Source organism: Mus caroli, unplaced genomic scaffold (genome assembly GCF_978045245.1).
Source record: "Mus caroli unplaced genomic scaffold, Mus_caroli_1 scaffold_20, whole genome shotgun sequence".
Lineage (NCBI taxonomy): Eukaryota > Metazoa > Chordata > Mammalia > Rodentia > Muridae > Mus > Mus caroli.
This window is the reverse complement of record NW_028227275.1, coordinates 40,445,197-40,463,392: the sequence shown is the minus strand read 5'-3', so window position 1 is coordinate 40,463,392 and position 18,196 is coordinate 40,445,197. Positions and strand designations below refer to the sequence as shown.

Genomic DNA, 18,196 nt, shown 5'->3' with positions numbered 1-18,196 from the left:
TGGATAGTAGAAAGATAGTACAAGGTGGAAAAATCTCCAACTGAGATATGATTAAAAACAAAACCAACAAAAAGCAGCAACCCAAAAAAAAAATGCATTCAGCATTTCTCATGGAGGTAAAAGAAGATGGGAGGATGTCCATGACACACTGATAACTTCCATTATGATGGTGCTAAAGGTTGATATCATAGCAGGGAAAGGCAGACAGATAGAATCCTGGGCTTTCCCACCCTCTGCGACATTTCTGGGTCCAAAACCTATGTTCATTTCTCTAGTCCATCCTTCCTGAAGGCTTCTGGTCCTGATCCCAGCAGCAGTGCAAATGCTTAACTGTCTTGACTGACCCTGAGCTATGTAGCATTTTGAGACCACTTTAAATGACCCCTACCTCCGAATAAAACACATAAATAAGAAAACCACGCAACATATGGGTTCAAATTCCAATCTAAACCTTTAAGTCCTATACTTCTAAAATATTAATTGTCTTTGCCAAATTTTAATTTCTTTATCTGAAAAGCATAGGGACCCTAATATCTGTTTTACTCGGTTTTACACAGTACAGGTGAGAACTAGTAGAATAAGATATCTAGCAGCCCTCTGAGAGTCACTAAGTGGCCTTGGTTGCTACCTTTCACTTTCCCAGGATTGGGGTTATATGTGGACATCAGTTTCTCACACCTGACCCCCCACCCCGTGTCCCCACACTGCCTGGGTGCTCTTATCTGAAGTTCTCAGAAATCCTGAACTCAACAGTCTTTCTATCTGTGTTCCCGCTGTCTGAGACGCATAATCATGAGCATGTGTATCCTTGAGGAGTTATCTCACTCTCTTGCCTCAAGGCTAGTCTCAAGGCTCTTTTGTTCAAGGTTAGCCACAGAATGGTACGCAACTATTTCTAAATAGCAAAATGATAATAACCTGATTCCAGAAGCCCCAGTGAGGAAAAACGTAGCATTCATTCAGCACACATACTCTGGAAACTTATTTATACTTTTTTCTTAGCATCTGTTAACTGACTTATAGTAGAGATCCTGAACCATTTTTAACACACAGGCAAATGCATTTCTCACAGTTACAAGCCACACAGTTTGTAAGAAATATTTTCCAAACACTGGATATCTCTGCTTCACACGGAATGCAACAAGAAGATGAACAGTTCATATCTTTGCCTTTCTCGTAATCCTCTCTGGGAAACTCAGGTTTTATCTCTTCAAAGTAAGGGAATAGAATTACGGGATAAAACTTATGTGATTGGTTTCTGAGAAATTTCAAGCAAGCTTTAAATTGTCTGCTTGAATTTGAAATATATATACAATCTTTATTCCTCACTTATATTTCCTTTTTATTTTATTATACTGTTTATTTATTCATTTTATAATATACAAACATTTTATCTACATATATTACAGAAGAGAGTATTAAATCATATTATAGATTGTTGTTAGTCACCATATGGACTTCAACTGAAGACCTCTGGAAGAGCAGCCAGTGCTTTTATCCACTGAGCCGTCTCTCTAGCCCTTCACGTTCATATTTCTAACCAGCTTTTCTATTCATTCTTTTGTCATATGTAGATTTAGAAAATGTATTCTGGTCATACTCCATTAACCAAGACGAAAGTTACCTATGTTAGGAGAAGTTTTCTACTAAGCTGACTGGGGAACTCAAATGATAACATTAGTTATATAGAAAATAAAAATTTCTTAAAGGAAAATAATCACAAAGTCTGTACTCCAGAGTTTCAGCATGGTGCAACACACGACGACAACTTGGGAAGAGAAGCAGGAGGGTCACAAGGTTGAAACCAGACTGAGCTACATGGGGATTCACTCTCAAAAATATAAGACAGAACAGAAAAGAAGGAAGACGGTAACATGAAAGGCAGGCAGGGAAGGTGAACTTGAGGCAGGGCTTCTCCAGGACATTACTGTTTTTTTTATTTATTTCTATTCATCTACTATCAGGAGTTAAAGTTAGAATCGCAAAATTGTTAATAAAAGGGAAGCTTTAGTAAAATGATGACCTTTTCCATAATGCAGTGCAGAATAATATCAATAATAGCAATGTAGTATCAACATAGAAATTATCTCAACACTCTGATGCAAGAGAAACTTTTCATTAAAATCCAACATCTAGAATAGCACAAGAAACCCAGAGGATTAAAGACGCATAATATGATGTGTGCCTCTAGTCACCAAGGTAAAGATCTTTTCAATAGAATGTGGTCTTCGTGTACAAGTCATTATAAGAGCTGGATTTAGAGATGGAAAGCAAGAAGTGTCATTTAGAAAACAACCTTTAATTAAATGGATCCAGGTGCAGCCAGTAAAGTAAAATGAAGGCAATGTCTTGTTTTAGACGAAGGGACAAGAGTAAAGAAGTGACTCGAATGGCAGGATTCCAGCGAAGGGCAAGAGGAACACAGAGCTGAGAGTCAGTCTCTTTCTGTGCAGTGACAAGTGTAGGAGAAACAGAAGCACAGCACCAAGGAACTAAAAGGGAAAGGGCTCTTTCCCTCTTAGAGATCCACTAACAATGAGTGACCATACCATGATAAACACACAGAGAAGGAGAAAAGGACAGTCTGTTGGGAAAGTTTTTATAGATATGTAGGATCCCATTTGAGGAATTCTAGGTGTCCTTCTTTGGGAGACCAAGGAAAGAGAATCCTGTTCATTTATAGTCATCAGAGAAGAGTGCAAGAAAAATCTGTGCTAAAAGATGAGCCCAAACCAAGGAAGTACAGAGTTCTCTGAATGTCACTAGAAGGATGAGAAGTCAATACCTGAGGTGCCCATGGGTATTTCTGATCAAACACACAGAGAGGATATTTTGGTGAATATGAAAAATAATTCTCATCTGCCCTCTCATGCAAGTCAAGTCTCTAGGTAATTGTCTGCTCACCTGGCCATGGCCATTTTCTGATATGTCTCATGTTTGCATACTTGATGATGGAAGCTTTTACATCTGAGGGTGCCAGATCTTGAATAACACCGTTTAATGTTTCCTCCAAATGAAATGAAATGGTGGGGCACATGTTCTGTAAATTGAAAGTATGAAATGAATCTATCTACCTGAGAACATGCTAAGCCTCCTCCTTTGTGATGTTTGATTTCAGGTTGGCAAGTTAATCAAGGAAGCTGCAGGGAAAAGCAATCTGAAGAGAGTCACTCTGGAGCTTGGGGGAAAGAGCCCTTGCATTGTGTTTGCAGATGCTGACTGTGAGTACAGGTCCTTTGTTAGCATCTCATCATCTTCCTCCTGATGCCTGATCCTGTCACACAGTCACCTAGAGTCTTACAAATGACTTTCCTTCAAGGGGAAAAGGGTTAACTAGCAACTGTGGTAACTCTGGGAAGCTTTTAAATTGTCCCATAATGTAGATAAATTAAGCACAGATATGATTTTGTCCTGGGTTGGAATAGATGGTTACTTCCTGGTGTCAATCTGAGATCGTATCTGAGGTCTGCATCTAGAATATAGGATCTGTTTTTTGATATTTTATATGTTTGATTCTGTTGAATGCATGGGATACTTGAGACATTTGGAGCCAGAAACGAGTCTGGCTATCAGTAATTTCATATTTTCTTTCTCTCTTCACTTAGTATATGGGGATAGCCAGAAGAATATTGGACCTTCCTTAAATATTTTTTTTCATTTCTAACTTAACGTTAGTAAATTGAAATGTGTGAAATTGTCATTTGGATTTGACTGCCATCCATAATATTCCAAATCATTCTGGCATATAACAAGTGAAATCCCGAGTTACTTCCTAACCAGGCTGATCCCATGGAGATTCATGGTCCAGCACTCTTGTACCTCTTCCTTCAATACGATTTAGAAAAACAAATGATGCATGGAATTTGCTGTTGTCGCTCTTGTGATTCTTACACAGATTTTAGAACTTACTTTCTGTTTACCATTCAATACATGGCAAAGTCCCCAGTTTATCAATCTGGAAAATCTCCTCATTACAACTGAAGCCGTTATAATTGGCTCACAGATGACAGCCTATTTCTGCAATATTGAACAGAATCTTCCTCATTTATAAAACTCTCTCTCTGTCACACACACACACACACACACACACACACACACACACACACACTTTTCTTTTCACTAGAATCAACAATATTCCAATGAAAGCCATACACACACTGTACTGCATAAACTAATCAATGAGTTGGTAGGTATGTATAAGGTTCTCATGGTCTGTGATGATTCTAAGTACTAATGGGTTTCGCCGAGTATCTTCAGAAAGATAATTTTTTTCATTGATCGAAGTATATGAATGTTTTGAAATTATTTAGTCAATGAATAATGCAGGTTTCATTTTTTAATTCAGTTAAAACTTGATCCTTAGAAAGAATTATAAAGTTATTTGCATTGCTATTTGTTCTTATAACCAAATCTATGTTCTTAGTAAGGTCTATGTAAAAGCTGTACAAGCACCTCTTCCCAGATTCTTTTCATTTTTAATATTTCTTTGTAAATAAAAAGATCACTAAGATTATTTTGTCACCTGGCTTTTAAGACTCGGAATTATATTGAATCTGTGATTCTCCCTTTTGCCATATCACCATTTTTCATCTGAAAACAAATAGATTTTTAAATTTTACTTTGATTTAGACATGTGTGAGTATGCGCACATACATACATATGTGTGCTTTAGAAACTATCTCTTCTCTAATATAAGTGTTTTCTCTGCAGTGGACATTGCTGTTGAGTTTGCACACCATGGAGTGTTTTATCATCAAGGCCAATGTTGCGTTGCAGCATCCCGGATTTTTGTTGAGGAGTCAATTTATGATGAGTTTGTGAAAAGGAGTGTTGAGCGAGCTAAGAAATATGTTCTTGGAAACCCTCTGACCCCAGGAATAAATCAAGGCCCTCAGGCAAGTATACAACAATAAGACAATCATTTCCAATACAAGAATAAATAATCTTACTTAAAACTAGTAGTTAACTTTACTTCTTAGTTATGCATTTTGCAGAATGAATTCTTTATTATTGGGAATTATCTCTTTCATTAATGAGATATTTCTCAATAATAAAGAACTCATTCTCTTTTGTATTGACCAGACTGTTTATATGTCTAGATATAGTTTAGGAAGCATGAGGAGAATTAAACATGGAAAGGTCTGAGGAGGAGATGTTCCAGTGGATAAAGCACTGGACATGTAAGTGTGAAGTTCAGAGTTCAAATTCCAGAACTCTCATGAAAAAAATGAATGTGTGTGGTAGCCAATATTTAACCCCAAAGTTCAGGAGATAAGATAGGGATTTCCCAAGGCAAGGTAACTGGCAAGGGTAGTCAAACTCATAAGTTCTGGGTTCAGAGAGACAGTTTATTTAGATAAATGACAGGGGTAGAAAGTGATAGTAAAATACACCTAATGTCAGCCTCTGAATTCCATACACATTGCACTGTCGTGAACACCACATAGACAAAAGAAAAAAGAAAAATTAGACAATATTATCAATTGTTTGCTTTCTTCAATCTGTATGCTTTTGATTCCTATTACAATTCTTAGACCTCTTGGAAATCCATATATATTTCTCTCATTTCTCCTTTGTAATCAGTCTTCCACCTCAGCCATCATTCTATGAGTCTAAGCAGGAAAGCAGACCTGAGTGCTCAGCAGTGTCCTCATTCTCTCTGACATATGAGGTCATCAATGGTTCTTGCAAGTCCTGGTTATGGCACACTTCTGACAAGCTTCTCCCTTTAGTTATCAAAAGCTAGAGTTTCCCCAGGGGCTCTGGGTATTCTGTGTCATTAGATCTACTGTAAATATGAATGTCTTTGTCTTTCTCACTCAAGCCACATTTTCCTCTTACATAGCTTTTATTCATGGTCTGTTATAACCTGCTGTTCAAGATTTTGGTCCTGTGATTCTGAGTTCACTCCTAACTCTGGATCATGCTCTACAATAGTGATCCTCAACCTGAGGGCCTTCCCCACAGGAGATGTAGACTTTATCTGGAGATAGGTTAAGTTGTTATAACAAGATGGGGAACTGTGGGCCCATGTGGGTCTCTGGTAAGCAGAACAGACACTGCTGAACATTCCACAGTGAGCAGGAAAACATCCCAACAAAGACCTTACTGTCCCCAAGTGCTAGTAGAGCCACTACTGAGTGGGGTGCTCTAGGGACTGGACAATGACCTTGGCATCGTCACTCTTTCACATTAAATATGCTACAGTGTACCTCTTTATTTAGTTGGAACCAAACCTCATTGTTGAATTAGTTAATAAATATAAATCAAATTCAATTAGCAAAATTTTATGGGAAATTGCTACCAGCTATATCCTGAGAGAGGCCCTTGATTAAGCCCACATTCTAATTGACTACCACATGGCTTTACTTTGTGTCAGGGCATAGAGTTTAAAGAAAGTTTGTTCTGAATAAGAACAGGCAGGCAGGTTGGAACCTTAGTAGCAAAAGGTTGAGACACCAAGCTTTTCTTCTCTATCATTATGGTGGGGGTTTTCTCTGTCATTAAAAAGATATTATGAGAAGAGATACACATTAGCCAACCTTTGCCTAGTGCTTCACCCACTGCTGCATGAGTCACTGAAACGTTTGAAACTGAGTATGGGATTCATAACTATCCCAATAAAAAAAATAGTTATAGGGAAAATTAAAGTCAAATATATTTTAAGGGAAAACTTTACAATGGTCATTTTTCTCATTTTAAAGATGACAAACTTAAGGCATTTCAGTTTTAGAGATTATATTATATTATATTGTATATAATATTTATATATCTTATATGTAATATAGTATTATTTATATTGTGTTACATATGAATATTGATATACACATATTTTTTAACTTATAATGTTTATATTTGTCTTCATGGTCCCAAATACATACATAAAAGCTTAAACTGATCAGTATTTTCATTTGAAAAAAACTTCCCTCTGCTCAATTTCCTTGCCAATTAAATAGAGATAGTAGCATCACTCTGGAGAATTCCCTATATAGTGGTGTCAAATAAGCTCTGTGACACAATCAGCACATGATTACCTCAATGTGTTGTCATAAGTACCATTAAATGCTTCTATACATGATGACAATTATATAAAATAATAAATGATAATAATTCCATATGAAGTATAGACATTCCCGTCTTAAAAATAAGATATTTATATGTCTGTTCTCAATGTTCTTGTTGAGCACTAGTTTCTAAGTAAGGATATATGATTCCCATAGATGAACTTGTGTCTTTTTGGTTTATATGTTTTGATACATAAAATTAAAGGACTCAGAAAATTCACACACTTAACCAATCAAACCCTAAGTTTTAACACCATTATAATGGCATTGTGCATTTGTTATTTCATAGACTGTGTGTTCTGATAACTGATAACTGTTATTAGCCCCATAATCTAGCAGAGTATATCTCAGCCTTCTCTTTTTCTAAAGCAAATATTCAAGAACTAGATTCCCCAGAATATATTCTCTGTTCAAGGACAGAGAAGCACTCTGAGTTGGGAAATACATCTTTAGAAAAAAAGAATTGAAGAATAGTGATTTTGAGGACATATTTCATGATTTAAAGAATAAGACAGCAAAGATTGGGGAATGCCAGGGCCAAAAGAATGGGAATGGGTGGGTAGGGAAGTGGGGGGCACTATGGGGGACTTTTGGGATAGCATTGGAAAAGTAATTGAGGAAAATATGTAATAAAAATATTAAAAATCAAAAAAAAAAGAAAAAAAAAGACAGCAAAGATTTTCATGAACATAAATATTTTTGACTACATGCCAACTCCAGAATATCTTAGTTAGACATACATAACACTGCAACTTAACCTGGCTCTATTTAGTATGGAGTAATATCAGTGCCTTCATTTTTAAACCAATCCCTGGAATTCCACATTAGACTACAAATAAAAAGATTATCATTGAGGAATTGGGGAAAAATTCCGTTACAGAACAGAAAGATGATGATCATTTCTTGTTAGAAACTGAAATTCAACCTACTGAATTGAATGGAGCAAGACCCCCAAACAGTGATCATATGTGGTGTGAAAGGGCAAGCAATCCAGTAGACCTAAGAATGGGCAGATTCCATCTGTAAAGAATACAGATCTTCTACGGTCAAAAGCACATCCACAGGTCATACCCATTAGACCTGAAACAAAGTCCTCTTCCCCATCACTCCTTTATTTCAGTTAGGACTAAAGTTCCTGGCATATGTGCTCAATCATTAACACACTTCTTTGAAAGAGAATAAATGATCAATGACAGTTGTGTAAAAGCTCCATTTTGCCAATTTCTGAGTTTATGTAACTGTACTTAGTGTACAAATTGTTAAGCTTTCTTCTTAAAAATTAACAGGAAAAAAAACCACACACACACACACACACACACACACATACACACACACACACACACCCAACCAAGAATGATCAGAATAAGCTGAACCAGTGTCCAGTGATTCAAAATATCAGACTTAACAGAGTGTCCTGGAGGTTGGAAGCCTCATCTTCATTACGTGTTTATGGTTTTCATTTCTTTTCCTTTTCCCTGTGGTTTCTTTCAACTAGATTGACAAGGAACAACATGATAAAATACTCGATCTCATTGAGAGTGGGAAGAAAGAAGGAGCCAAACTGGAGTGTGGTGGAGGACGCTGGGGGAACAAAGGCTTCTTTGTGCAGCCCACAGTCTTCTCCAACGTGACTGATGAGATGCGCATTGCCAAAGAGGAGGTAATGTTTCCACATGGTTCTGTTTATGGGCCTGCCGTGTTCTCTCTGTGTTTGATCTATGTCCCTCTAAAAATCTTCAGCTCCTTGACCAACATTACCAGGAAACACTTGGTGACAAGGTCTTAACTTATTTGTGATCCAAGCTAAACAGTAAGGAATCCAAGTGTCCTGTAAAGAGTTTCTGACAAACACAAACAGAAGTGTACAACAGATTTTACAGGGGCTTTTTTCACAGTCTTAACAGAATAAAAAATGGCCTTTTCATTTATAAAAACAGGAATAAATGTACATATATTGTGTTACATAGACCAGAAACAGAACAACGTATACTGAATGACCTCATTTCTAAAAAGAACATAAAAAGCTCAAACTCCTATAGACAAACTGGACTGGCTTTGTAGGGGAAGTAAAGATAAGAGCTGGGGAGTGCAATCTAAGTAGTATTAATAAAGATGGTACCCAGAAAAACAACATATAACTAAAAGGAACTAGTTTTCAGTTACTATGGTAACTAATATACATCTTGATTCTGAAGACTTTTACTATATGCAGAGTTACGAGCACATGCCTTAGACAATAAAAGTGTTATGTGGAATACTGCATAAGAAGATACCATGACTCAACTACACAGATTCATATTTTCCTCATGCAGTGAATTTATACTCATGTTTTTGATATAGCAGAAGACCTAAGAGGTTATTTTCTTTACCTCCACAATGTCAACAAATAAAGAGACAGGGAGGTTATTCAGCTTTGCAAGGAAAGGAAATAAGTATAAAGAATAGAATTAAATATTATATGTGGATCATCCAACATACTTAGGTTGTCTACATTATTTCACTTCTCAACTACACTTGAATTTCTGTACCTCTTGGCTGATCCTTCTTTGATTAGAACTAGTGTTCTTGGAGACTATGATTAACATGCATAGGAAGAACAATAAAGCAAAAAATAACCTTCATTCAAGGAAATGTTTATTGTGCTTCTATAGTGTGTGCACTAGAATAATTCATTTGCCGCTTCAGAACAGGAGCCTACACCGCATCAGCTAAGTTGCTTCAACCCTGAGCAAATCCTCCACAACCCTGTTCTATCTGCTTCCCATTTCCAATGTTCACAGTGTTGTGCTTCCTAGTTATAGGGTCACGATGGAGTTTAGAACCAACCCCAGGATCTGCCCCCAGCCTGTAGGGAGTGGCCACTAACTGCCCCATACCACTCACATTGACTTGGAACCAGCAAACCATATGAGCTCTAGAGGTTTCTGCCAACCCATGGTCACATTTCTTGGGAAAATATACTAACATCCCAAGAAACCTCTGTTTCATTTAATTTTGATAAATATATTTCCAAAGGCACAGAAGGTTAATATCTATAAGTAAACCAACTTTTTTTCTTCTAAGGTATGGGGGTGAGATATAAAGCTGTATGGGAACTTTCCTGACTAGATTCCCACAGAAATAAAAGACTGGCTCATACTGGAATAATCAAGTTGTGGTAATTGTCACTGCCAAGGACCTCAGACATTGGTTAGTGGGGGGTGGTTCCCGACTTAGGATTCTAGTAAAGAGTCATTTTGTTTGGTAATGGTGTATAGAATGGGTGACAAAAGAAATAAATATCTGTGCTATGTTATACAATATTTATAATTATGAAATGATCCAAATACAGGAGAATGGCTGATATTTAAATCAATAATACACGTACATTTAAAGGGTAAACACTGCTCTCAATCTGTCTATTTGTTACTCTTAGAGCAAAGGATTACCTTCTTGGTCTTCCTGTCCTGTTGTGTATTGTCTTGCACAATGAAAACTAGGCTTAAAGTTTAAAATGATTCCAAATATATCATGAACTTAGTGATTTCGTGTTTGGTCTTTATATTTTGGGCAGCTATCTCACAGCATCTAAGGAAAAAAAAAAAAACACTGTCATAATGATTGGCATTTGCTCCACAGATAATGTCACTCATGATCCCAGGCTGTTTCCATGTTTACTGTGTGTGGCCATCTGTTTTGATTCTTACCAATAGGTCTAACATGAGGGACAATACCTTAGCCAGTGTACAATATGGTTTCTAGGGAAACATATGTAGTATATTTAAAATATACAGTTAACCCATTTTTGTGTCATTCTGTATAGATATTTGGACCAGTGCAACAAATCATGAAATTTAAGTCTGTAGATGACGTGATCAAGAGAGCAAACAATACTATGTATGGCCTAGCAGCAGGAGTCTTCACTAAAGACCTGGATAGGGCCATCACTGTGTCATCTGCTCTGCAGGCTGGGGTGGTGTGGTAAGTGCCGCTGCAGTAAGATGTGCCCTTCCGATATCAGCAGGTAGAGTTAACCTCCTCCAGAGTTGAATATTCATTTGAAAGTCTCTGACCTACTAGAAAAGTAATTGTCTAGATTTTTTAATGTCAAAATAATTTTATTTATTTTTGTCAAACTACTTGTCTAAAACAATTTACAAATGTGTATTTTGTGCACTGTTAGGATGTACAAGGTAATGTCAAGGTACTTAGCACTATTTTGAGCAATGATGGTAAAGGAAGAATTGTTTTCTTCCGGTTGAATCACGTTAGAGAAAGTGTTGGTGCCTCACGGATGCTGGATGTTATTATTGTTGATGTCGTTATCATCTTCTATAATGAACCTTAGACCTAGTAACTCTCACATTCTAGGCAAGTGCTTGGTCCTTCACCCCTATCTCAAGCTTTATTATATATTTAAAATGCTAGACTTGAACTGGTGCACATTAGTCTTGAACTTGTCATTTTCCTGCACCAGGCTCAAGAGTAGCTGGAACCCTAGGCAAGGTGCTTATAAAGCTTTGATATTAGAATCTTACTCCAGGATTTTCTTTTCTGTTAGAGATCTAAATTTTTTTTTTAGGAGAGCATAACAAATTTTGCAAAGCAATTTTCTCTCACCTTAGACTCAGTGTATTCTTTGATTTTATAATTTAACGTAGAAGAGTCTCGGGCTGTCCCTCTCAAAGTAAGGCTTTGTCTAGCCTATTCCATTCCTGGACTCTTTCCTCAGAAGCCCCTTGTCTCATCAAGCCTCCCTTCCCTCAGTCTCAGGTACAGTATAAGCTATTTTCATTCTCTCATCTAGTCCAGCTAAAGAAAGAGAGGCACAGAAAAGACCCTAAGGGACACAGTCAGGCGATTCTGGGTCCTTTGATAGCCTGAAATTTTTTTTTCCTCCTAACAAAGTGATGAGAGTCAACAGTTAGTTACTCATAATGTTTTGATGTATTTCCTATCGTCATCATTTAAGCTTACTTGAAATCTACTATTTATTAACCCAAACCTTATCTTTGATGAAGCCAGGAACTTGCTAAGGATACATAACTTAATTGAGACCATGTAATGAATAGCAGAGTGAGAGCCAGGCCTCCAACACACTTAGTAAGACCTCTTACATTCTTTCAGGCACACAAACATACACAATAAAAAAAAAATAAATGAATAAAATAATAAGTAAATAAATACAAAAATACACAAATACCTTTTACAAAAATAGGAGAGTGGAGCTGGAGAGTTGGCTCATCAGTTAAGAGAACTTGCTGCTCTTTGCAGAAGACCCAAACTCAGCTCCCAACACTCAGATTGGGCAACTCCCAACCACCTGGAACTGAAAACCTGGTGGCCTGATTCCAGGTGACCTGATGTAGATTTTTGGCTTCTGCAGGTATCTCCCACCCAAGTGATATATGGGCATACACCCAAAAGTAGTCACATGCATATAAACATAATAGGAATAGTCAACCAATAAAATTGATGAGTGTTCCATAATCTGAAGACTTCAAAACTGAACTTCAGATAAGGGATACTTAACCTGTACCACCTGAGAGCTTGCCTACATACTTAACCTGAATCACCTGAGAGCTTGCCTACATACTTAACCTGAATCACCTGAGAGCTTGCCTGCATCTAACCTGAATCTGGTGTAATGACTCAACTAGGAAGCCCTGGGTGAGCAATCGTAAAAACCTGCATTCATATCCCCTGCAGCCATGTGATGGCAACATTGGTGATGGCTATAACTTCATCACTAGAAAGACAGAGGCAAGGGTTTCCCAGTAATTTGCTGGCCAGCCTATCCAACTGAATTGGTAAATTTCAGTCTCAGTGGGAGACTGTGTCTTAGAAAATAAGATTGAGAGATGATCTGTCTTTTCTAGCGCAAGGCTCCTGATTTGTTATCCAAATACAAAGAGACACATATTCACATATGACAATGCCAAATAGAATCGATAGGATATATTTATTTAAAGGGAGGGTAGAAATCATATGACCAGAGTACTCAAATGATATTCTCAAAGAATTAAAATTCACTTAAAAATTAATTTGAAAGTTAAACTTGAATTTTGTGTTATCCATGACTATTGCACAAAGGTAAAAAAAACAAAACTTAATTAATAAAGGATTAAGGCTGAAATTGTGGAACACATCCAGTTTCCCTCTGGCCTTCAAGTACAACTGCATGCACAGGAAAACCTATACTTGCTTGCATTCCACAAGATCGGTAAATAAATGAGTTAACAAATAAATACACATAACATGATTTGAACACAGGGAATGCTACTCAAACATTTTAATAATAATATATCTGGGAAATGACTCCGGGCATATATCTTGTATAGTTGTTAAACTTCCATATAATGCTATACAATTAGAATTAAGCACAAGAGTTAAAAGTCTGCTGCATCTTGTTTTCATTATGGCTATTTTCTGATACTTATTGAAATTTTTATCATATATTTTATATGATTATTGACTAATATAGATCTTTCCTTTAATAACCATACTATTAAATTCAGATATGCTATATCACACATATCCATCACCTACAATTACTGAAGGCTTACTTACTGTATACCATGTACTTCAAATAGCATGTTTACTACATGATCTGATAGAGTTCAACAGCCCCATAAAATACCATTTTCTCTAATAATAAAATAATTGTTTGCAGCCTGGAAAACTGTACTGTAGTCAACATTCCCCTCTTGTCTTGATCTTCTGTTGAGCCTCTCTTTAATTCTATGCATCTTCTGTTGAGCCTCTCCTTAATTCTATGCACGTTTTAATAATATGTTTCTGTATAGAAACATTTAGTATTTTTTAAACTAATTAAAATTGCTAATTAGATCTAATTTCTGCCAACAATTTTGTGTGAGCAATATATCGACCAATGAAGGAAAGGAGTGGACTGTGTATTATTGTTCTCATTGCAACTGCTAAAGAATATTGATTTTAGCCTGGTAAATACATAAGCATTACCAAGCTGCCTACTGAAGGACAGCAGACAAACCCCAGCCTCCAGAAAAATAAACACTTCTTGACATGGCACACCCCCTCTGTTGTGATTCAGACACACCTTGCTTTATGATTGTTCACACTTGTACTGGTACCATTGATCTATTTCCAGGTAGTATGTGTGTTTGCTTTCTGCACTGTAAGCCACAGCACTGTCCCCTCCCCCATCCCAATTAGTATATTATATTGAATGCTGGAGTTTTTAAAAAAGATCTCTGATTCTTTTTAGACCCAGTCTCAGAATTGTGAGATAAGTAAAGTGTTATTTACAAAGTCTTTCCCTTCTTTGTTTAAGGGTTAACTGCTATATGATGTTGTCAGCCCAGTGCCCCTTCGGTGGATTCAAGATGTCTGGAAATGGAAGAGAACTGTGAGTAAAGCTTCATATTACCAACATGTTTTTATAAAAAAGATTGCCACTACCAGAAGAATGCTCCATTTTCAATACCTTAAGTAAAGTATGCCTATGAGCTTCCTTTGACTTTTCTTACTACATAATAACATTTTAAATTTAAAAGTAGCCCTAACAGAAGGAATATACTTTATTAAGATGTTACTGTCCATAAAGGACCATGCTAACCACCTTACCTTGGTAGCTAATTGTTGTCTGCTTTTAGGATTGCCTATGACATAAGGGACTAGAACCCACTTGGGAAACATATTCAGAAAGTAAAGGGATAAACTGATAATCTAGAGATTCATTTACATAAATATAGAAACATTTTAGGCATTTTAATATAGCACTTAAATAAATTAAGGTTGCCTTATCCCAAATTAATAGGTTTCTGTTAAAACTACCAAAAAACTGGTGTAGGTATTAAACAAAGCACTTGCTGTAAAATGTCTCCAGAGAATTACTGAAGTGACCAACTCTAATACACCATAAGAATTAGATTGTACTAAAGTTGGAATTAACCTTAGTATTTGGGAGAGAGAGGAAGGAAGATTTCTGTGATTTCAAAGCCATCATGGCCTCTTTAGTGAGTTCAGGACATCCAGAATGACATAGTGAGTTAATATACAGACCCCACCCCCCAGGATTACACAGTGAAACCCTGTTTCTAAAAAGCCCAATAGAATTAAATCAGATTGGAAAAGGGCCTCCAAAATTAAGGATATGAAGTTCCCAATGTGTTCAGTGGTGCCCAAGCCTTAAATTCTGAATCTGTGATCAGTGCTGATACTGGAACAGGTTAAGTGGTCAAAATGGAGCTCTTCGGAATCCTACTCAGTTCTCAGTTGATAACTTAATAACATTTGGAAATGTTCCAATTTCAATTACTCTCTGTATTTCACATGGGTATCTTTTCTTCAGCCAAAAACAAAAAAAAGAAGCAAAATCAAAAACAAAAACAAAAAACAAAACAACAGTGAAAATAAAAAAAAAACAACAAAACAAGGAGCTATTCTTAGACATTGTGTTTTAAATGTCTCATCTAAGACAAGGACTAGAATGAATTTTTATTTGGTTGACTGTAATTACCAGTTTCAGCAGCTTCCCTGAGAACTTGTTAATTTCTAGCCACAGAAGGGAAGGTAGGCGTGGCTTGCTCCTCCTTCTCACATATTATGTGGTCTGTGATGAGACGTGTGAGCAGCACGCAAACGTTTCGGTGGAAATGCAGTCACAGACTGCATCCAGGGCTGCTTCATGAGAGTCTGCAGCACGGGAGGAAAGTCCAGTTGATTTGGTGATGAAAACTCAAAAGCATGGAGCTTTCTAATAAGGTGTGGAGTTCCTGAACTAGTGAGCAGTGTAAGCAGATGTTCCTGTGATTTGTCTCAGAAACTGTAAATGCCCAAGATCCCAGAGACTGTCAGCCTTGATGAGATTGTAACTACACGTGATTCTCCAGCGAATGTCCTTGTCACTCTAACTACAGTGGAAAGCAACTTGGCCAAGACCAGAGCTTAATTTTTCTAACTCTCTGAGGAAAAAAAAAAAAACACTTCTTAAAATACTATCTTTTAATAAAATTTAGAGCTGAGTTGAAACCTATTAATTACTGTGAGAAGCATTTTCATTGAATTGTTCAAGATGAATTTTCAACTTTAATTACCCACAAAATAATCAATATGAGTAGAGTTGTTTGTAGGGAGAATATGACATTTTCTACATACACTGGAGAAGAGCATCCGGAGCACCTTTGCTAAAGAAGACCAAAATCTTGCTCCTCTGCAAATATGTGTGCACATACATGTTGAGAACAGTCCTATGTGTATGTAATTTTATGTACTCACAAAAACAATGCAGAGTATAATGAGTGTGATCCTACTCATTAGATCATCCACCATGTGGAAAGAAACAATTTCCACAATTGGTGTGGGACAAACCCCTGATTGTATATACAGATGGGCTTTACTCAGCTGCTGTTCACTTGCAGTTGACTTGGAGATTTCCTAAGTGTGTTATAGCAAATTGCTAACTAGAGAAAGTCAATCTCTGCTAAACACCCCCCTCAAACTCAAATCAGAACAATCTTTAGGTTCTCTCCTCCTTAAAATTATATATAATGAATCCCAGAGATAGAAAAATCCACCACGAAAGATTAGGTGGTTCTTTTGCCCAGAATCAAAAGATCCTGCTAAAACTCTAGCTTTGGAACGCCCTGAATGAACGAGGATTGTGCCCATTCTCTACCTGCTTAGCACTACCACTTCTGTGACAGGCGGATGGTAAACGCAGGCTCCAGTGAAGCTGGTGGTTTATCCTGTTGCTCTCCAGTGGCCATACAGTGCAATATGACCCGCACCTCCCTTAGTTATAGGTCTGATAAAATCACATAAGGTTGAGTTATGATTTGGGTTATTAGTAATATTGTCAAATAGAGTGATATAAATAATAGATATTTTCTGTGAAAATGAATAGGATGCATAATCACTTAAAATCAAATATATGTTTTTAGAATATTGTTGTCCACTGGCAAGTGTAGGTTTGGCCATAAAGCTAGCAACTATATGAAGTAGCATGTTTTCAGGAAATATTTTTCTGTGTACCTGGTCAGATAAGCAAAGAAAACGTGCATCAATCAAATCATTAGGGACTATATTTGACTTACAATGCTGTGTGCAATCATATTTATCAGCAATTTTCTTCCCCCTTTAGGGGTGAACATGGTCTTTATGAATACACTGAGCTCAAGACAGTCGCAATGAAGATATCTCAGAAGAACTCCTAAAGACGCCAGCAGAGTAAAGAGAAACTCTCAGCAGTGGCTACACATCTCCTATAGTAACCAGCATAGTCATGTTTTATTATAATTTCTTCTTCAGTTGATTTCTTAAGCAAAAGGAATTCATCAGTGTTACTGTCACTCATAGAAAACATGTGGCTTAATCCAACAGATTCATTCACCTTCTAATATGTGACCCCAGTTCTTATCCAAGAATAAAGGGATAGATATAAGCGCAAGCTCTCTGTAACTCCATCATGACCAGGTGCTTTCCATTGTAGCTACTTCTATAACATACTCATTTGGTGAGGAGGACTAGTTGTGACTTAAGCTCTGTCCCTCAGTGACTCCTTGAAGTACTCACCACGCATAAGGACTGCAGAGTCAGCTGCTCTGTTCCCCAGGTGTTGTGAAATATTTTCTAGAATGTCATGCATGCTTGTCAAATGAAATACCTAGCTGTAATTAGAATGCAAAGCTTAATAAAGGCACCCTTGCATGATTTTGTTGGTCTATAATTATTTGGGAATCAACTAGGATTATGGCAATAAACTTTACTGATCAGTCAAAAGCCCTATTAAATTCAGTGAATGAATGCATTTCAAAAAAAAAATCTTATCTACTCCTCCTCAATGGGGTTGGAAAAATATACATTTAGAGTGATCTTTGAAGTGATTGGTACAAGTTTGAGTAACATAAGCATTACTGGATGCCTTCAGGGTTCTGAGAAGATGTGCTAGACACTATCACCCTTAATAATTGTTATCTCAAGGTGGTTCCTTTCTGGAAAACAAGCACATATTTGTAGGAGGGGGAGTTGCTTCCCTGATTGGTTCTTGATTTGGTCAATAAAGAAGGCAGAAGCCAATTTCTTGGCAAGAGCGAAAAGCAAACGCAGGGAGAGAAGAGGGGGCTCTTTGAGCCAGGCTTTGAAATGAATAGGACACAACAGCCATGTAAGGT

At 37.0% G+C, this 18,196-nt stretch overlaps 1 protein-coding gene across 1 annotated transcript in view; it reads left to right on the top strand.

The window, feature by feature from the left end:
• Positions 1-17,735, top strand: part of LOC110286084 (aldehyde dehydrogenase 1A1) — a 41,323-nt gene extending 23,588 nt beyond the window's left edge. The window contains exons 8-13 of the mRNA XM_021152543.3: positions 3,119-3,221; positions 4,711-4,895; positions 8,560-8,724; positions 10,867-11,024; positions 14,356-14,430; positions 17,167-17,735. Of these exons, the coding sequence (XP_021008202.1) occupies positions 3,119-3,221; positions 4,711-4,895; positions 8,560-8,724; positions 10,867-11,024; positions 14,356-14,430; positions 17,167-17,239 (759 nt within the window). The 3' untranslated portion in view covers positions 17,240-17,735. The remainder of the gene's footprint in view (positions 1-3,118; positions 3,222-4,710; positions 4,896-8,559; positions 8,725-10,866; positions 11,025-14,355; positions 14,431-17,166) is intronic.
• Positions 17,736-18,196: the final 461 nt, after the last annotated feature.